At 35.4% G+C, this 5751-nt stretch overlaps 1 protein-coding gene across 7 annotated transcripts; it reads left to right on the top strand.

The window, feature by feature from the left end:
• Positions 1-279: 279 nt before the first annotated feature.
• On the top strand, positions 280-4640 carry LOC110019253 (glucan endo-1,3-beta-glucosidase 14-like). Of its 7 annotated transcripts, XM_020716852.1 has the most exons (4): positions 280-564; positions 650-806; positions 3158-4197; positions 4381-4640. In XM_020716852.1, the coding sequence occupies exons 2-4, from the start codon at positions 716-718 to the stop codon at positions 4465-4467; spliced, it is 1218 nt and encodes a 405-aa protein (XP_020572511.1). In that variant the 5' UTR covers positions 280-564; positions 650-715; the 3' UTR covers positions 4468-4640. The 7 variants fall into 7 exon arrangements, with proteins under 7 accessions (XP_020572511.1, XP_020572514.1, XP_020572510.1 ...); XM_020716855.1 differs by lacking the exon at positions 280-564 and having other exon boundaries at positions 571-744; positions 3313-4197; XM_020716851.1 differs by lacking the exon at positions 280-564 and having other exon boundaries at positions 571-744.
• The last annotated feature ends 1111 nt before the right edge of the window (positions 4641-5751 follow it).

Genomic DNA, 5751 nt, shown 5'->3' with positions numbered 1-5751 from the left:
TCTTATTGGTTCAACGAATTGATGTGCATTATCCCTTGAATCCAATCTCAATGGTTATGATCACACAATTCTAATTATAAAAGGGCTTTTATTTGAGTCTTTACATACTTACCAACCAATTATTAATATATCAACCATCTAAACTTCAATTTTTACTTAAAGATCCTTCTATTTCTATCTTTTTGCATATGTTAGTGGTAAGACATGGAGTACATGTGATTCATATGTTAATACATATGAATTGGGTGGTGGAAATGTCTGCCTTTTTAGTATGGCGTAGCATCCGATTCTCTACGTCGCCTTCTTGCCCGCTCGAAGAGAAGGCGTTACTCAGTCACCTTTTCCCCTGCCCTTCTCGCTCCGCGCAATGCCTTCCTTCATCGCTCTTCTCCCTCTAGACTCCTCTGCTACAAGCTTTGGGTAAAATTTGCTTCGAATCCTTCAACTGTATGCGCGACTCCCATGAATTCCTTTCTTGTGGAATCCTGGTGGCTCTCTGGGGTTGCTTTACTTTGGATGGCGAAAAGAGATAAGGAATCTGAACTGTTGCGCTCCACATACCATGTAATCGCTTCCCGTCTCTACGCATGGAATCCTTCTTCTTCTCCTCCTCTAGCTTCCAAATTAACATTAGAGCATCTTCTCGTAGCTTTGTTAGTTTTTACCTGCATCCCCGACTTCTTCCTTGGGTATTATTTCGGAGACGAATAGAACTATGCTGCAGAATACGAGTTTCGATGGAAGGTTTGGAATGATGCCCTTCTTTTTCTGCTTTGGTTCCATGCTCTTTCTACCTTTCCACCAGGGTAAACTTTCTTTTCCACACTGCATTTTATAATTCCGCACCAACTCTTATTGGAATCTTCTGCAAAGGTTTTTATTTTTAATCACATCAACTCTTCATCACATTTCTCAGTGATGATGAAGCTTCACAGAAGCAAACTTCATTAATTACATCAACCTCAAGGTTTACACAGTTCAACTTTCTTAGTAATTAAAACTTAGAAGGATTCGATGTTGGAATCTTTTCTCTGGAATGGTAACTGGCTTTTTTCTAGATTTAAACCATTGATGGCTTCGTAGCCATTATGCTGAAGTCCATTCTCTAATGTCTGAGTAAATCATAGAAACATTTGATATAGATCATTTTATAGAAAATTCTAGTTAATTTTTAAATTTTTGTTCATTTTGATCATATTGAAATCTATCGTGGAAAAATTTTCTTGTTCTTCTATGAAGTTTGAAATATTTGCAGCTGATTTGGGCAATTTAGGGAGCAATCTCATATGCTATAAATGTCTTGTTTCATACATATATTTTCTATGCTTCTTCTTAAGTTCCTCTAAAATGACTAATAATTTAAGTAATGATGCTTATTCCTGCATAATTTGTATTAAAAACCAAGATAATTGAAATAAAAATTAACTTGTGATTCCCATGGGAGGATTCTTTTCGCAATAGTCTTAAACATAACACCAAACTTTAGTACTCTATGCTTTTTTACTTTGTATTTCACATTATTTGTCTGCACTTGAAAAGCTAGTTTAGTTACCTGTTTATCCTTAAGAAAGTGATTACTTTTATAATTTAATGAACTATCAATCACCACATAGTGATTTTCTTTCCAGTGTAATCCTTTGATAAGATTGATTTTGCTTGCGCTGTTACAACCGCGATTGATTTAGTAAAGTTGTCGAACACATATGCTTATTTTGATCATCTTTTTTTGGATGACCTCTACTAATAGAGAACTCTTGATTATGACAGCATGCAGTTGGTTTTCGTAGAGTATATAATTCACCTTTATATTTCAACCTAAAAGCCTTAATCATTAAATTTTCTAATGTGAATGTAGATATTAATCAGCATTGTGAACCAATTGTTATACTTAAGTAACATGGCTGATGCCTAGTCTGAGCTATAAATCTAACTTGGGACATAAGGACATCAAAGGTACTTATGGTAAGTTAGGTTTTGATTTTGTTAGTTTATATTATGATAAATAAAGCTTTTAAAGGCATTGATCATAAAAGTACCCTTACAAGTCTGGAATTTTCGACCATGGTATATGCAACTTAATTTCATGAAGTAAATGAAACCGATTACTTGATAAACGTGTATTATGATAAGGAAATGGTTGCAGCATTCAGTTAATTTGCAAATCAAAATTAGGAGCACACCAATGTTTCCACCATAAATTACTTTCTTTTTTATTAAGGAACCCTATAAATACCTGATATAAAATAGACAATAGGTGCAATTCAGTCTGTTCATTGTATCAGCTTGAGGTGAGTATGCTTTGAAAGAAATGCTTGCATTGGAAATCCTTAAATAGGCTCATATATAATAAATGTTACTTCACTCGCCAACCTATTACAATTTACCAGCATAAATTTCATGGATAGGTAAGAGAGTTTAGAACTTTAAGACGTTGTTTGGTAGCATACAATTAACAGGACTTAGGGATGGATTTAACTTAAATTCAGCCAAATACCAAAAAATGAAACTTAAATCTATTGCTCTATTAAATTGAAATTTTTTGTGTTTTGTTACTTTTCATCATCGCGTTCTGTCTCTATTATGACATAAATCCGGATTTATTAAATCCAAATAAGAAACGGATTTAAATGATTTATTTTGCCATTGATGAGCTCCATCTCTATCGCAGGATTTATCAGATTTACTAAATCCTTTTTAACGTAAATCCCAGTACAAACCAAACACCGCCTAAATGTGTTATTAAGCCTTGCATTTATCTGCTAAGACACCCAGAGTGTTTCTTTGTAGACAAATTTAAATGTTTCTCTATTTTTTGTCGTTCAATACATTTTCCTTGCAGCATACAAATCCCAGTACTTTATATTACAATTTCTTTCTTCCATTCATATTTTTGATCTATTACTGTTGTAATATAAACCTTTGTCGGCACATTGATTGAAGTTGACAATTTAATTGTCAAACTGTTGACATTCTGAATCTACTTCTAGAGGTGCATGAATTTGTGGCCCTGACACTATTACTCTGATTTACTTCTGAATACTAATGCCAATTTATTATATAATGCATATGTGAGGTTCAAACTTTTTACCATAGATCACCGCTGGATGCGCTTCTTATAAATCCAGGTAATTATTGAGCATACCATGATTTTGCACAGGCGTGCTGATGGCTCATGCATTTACTGGTACTTATGGGATAAATTATGGTAGAATTGCTGATAACATTCCTCCACCTGAAAGTGTTGTAACACTCTTGAAAGCAGCAAGGGTGAAAAATATCAAAATCTTTGATGCTGACCATGATGTTATTCAGGCATTTAAGGGGTCTGGGCTGCAGTTGGTGGTTGGAATTGGGAATGAGTATCTTAAAGACATGAGTGTAAATGAAGAGCGCGCCATGGACTGGATTAAAGAGAACGTGCAGGCCTTTCTTCCTGGTACCCATATCAGTGGAATTACAATTGGGAATGAAGTTTTAGGAGGATCAGATCAGGGACTAGAAGAGGCTCTCTTAGGTGCTATAAAAAATGTTTACAGTGCCCTGAGCAGGCTTCAACTTGCAGATGTTATTGAGATTTGGACGCCACATTCTGAGGCTGTGTTTGCTAACTCTTATCCTCCTTCATCCTGCATCTTTAAAGAGAGTGTTCTGGTTTATATGAAACCCATTCTGGAATTCTTCTCACAGCATGGCTCCCCTTTCTATGTCAATGCATATCCATTCCTGGCTTACAAAAGTGATCCTGAGCATATCGACATTAATTATGCTCTCTTTCAGTCAAATTCTGGAATATATGATGCAAAGACTAACCTGCACTATGATAACATGTTTGATGCTATGATAGATGCTGCTTATGCTGCTCTGGAAACTGCTGGCTATAACAACATGGAAGTTCGGGTTTCTGAGACCGGATGGGCGTCTAATGGGGATGAAGATGAAGCAGGAGCTACCATTCATAATGCAAGAACATACAACCTTAATCTGCGTAAGCGGCTTTTAAAAAAGAAAGGGACTCCGCTTCGGCCAAAAAAAGTGGTGAAGGCTTATATCTTTGCATTATTTAATGAGAATCTGAAGCCAGGGCCAAGTTCAGAGAGACACTATGGACTGTTCAAGGCTGATGGCAGCATTTCATATGATATTGGATTCACAGGGCTCAGGCCTTCCTCTGCTTCTCAATCTCTAGCCTCCCTCAAGGTATTTCATATTTCATACATCCTTTTGTCTATTTTTGAATGAGTGTGAATGAATATTCTTAAATGATCACTCTTGCTTTTCAAACTAAACCAAAGAAGCAATTTTGTCTACTTAACTCTCTTGCAATGATTTTGAATGGTGTTCCTTTGCAACTCACTTTAAACTCTGGCTTGTTATTTTCAGGGACTTAATGCTAGAAGTTGGTGCAAGCCCTACTCTAAGGTGGTTGCATCATGTGCCATAGTTTTGCTTCTGGCTTTGTTAATATGACATTACTTTAACATTAGATGCTAATGTAAAAAGCCAACATGAACATGCCAGTCAAAACTTGTAAGCTTCTTTCTCTGCACAGTGTTTGAAGTACCCAATTGTAGCATTTAAACTTCCATTTCCAGGAAACTGCTGATCATGTTATAAAAATTGAATCAAGGCATTTTTTTTAATTTGTGAGGTTAATACCAATAAGATGCTATGATTTAATGACTGTAATCTTAATCTAATATTATATTGTTAAAGCCAACCAATGAAATAAAATTTGATTTTTTGAATATTTAAAATTTATCAAAGTAGTTTTAAAAGTTTGTTCAAGAATTTCACAATTATTAAATAGTTGAAATTCAAAATATTCAAAGTATATGGAAATATCTAAATTTATTATTAAAGTTTAGAAAATTAATATTCTGAAACTCAAAACTCAAATGATATGTCAAATTTTAAATCAAAGGCCAAAATCCTAGGTTTCTTAATTAAGAAAATAATTAAGGGCACAAGAGATTAATTGGAGAAATTTTGAAAATTAATCAATCATAATCAAAATTTACTTGATCATACTTTTAAATCTAGTCCTCAGGCGTGGTTGCACAGGTGAGGGGTGTCGCAGCCCAAGCGGCTTAAGGCGTGGCTATGCCTATTTTACGCGTGGCCCTTACATTCAAAGCACGGCTTAAGGCGTGGCTATGCCTATTTTACGCGTGGTCATGCTGGACCCTTACACTCAAAGCTTCGGTTGGAGCAATTTTACATATCGTTCGGACCACTAGAGTCTCCAAATAGACGGAATATGGTCTTTAAATATTAATATGGGCATTAAATATATCCCAGATCGTAATTATTACCATTCAACGATGAGTTTTCTCGGGCAGGGTTTAATCGGTATTGTTCCTAATCCCATGCTTGAGACACGTACCAGAAGACCCAAATGCATTTTTTGGACTAGGAGAGGCTGAAAACAGTCACATAACATTCAAGTAGACACCCGGCACAAATGCCTTATTGAAAGGTCATATCATAGGTCTACACAAGTTCCACCATTGAAGTGCTAATACCCTAACCTAGACATATGCGCGATTGATACGCTTCTTAAAATTTAACTGGTGAATTAACATATTGATTGATGCAATGGATATGTATGCCAAATGCACGAAATTGTGGTGACAATTAAGTAGCACCAAGGAGATACCTACGTATCACTGAGGTGCTAGTTGTGTAGTGTTAAGGAGCTTCATAACCATTTATAGTTTTATGATGTTTATTCTATTTTTTTTCTAGTAGAAG

This window comes from Phalaenopsis equestris, unplaced genomic scaffold, assembly GCF_001263595.1.
Source record: "Phalaenopsis equestris unplaced genomic scaffold, ASM126359v1 Scaffold000054, whole genome shotgun sequence".
In the NCBI taxonomy this organism is placed as follows: domain Eukaryota; kingdom Viridiplantae; phylum Streptophyta; class Magnoliopsida; order Asparagales; family Orchidaceae; genus Phalaenopsis; species Phalaenopsis equestris.
The sequence above is the reverse complement of the archived record's forward strand: the minus strand, read 5'-3'. Positions and strand labels throughout refer to the sequence as shown.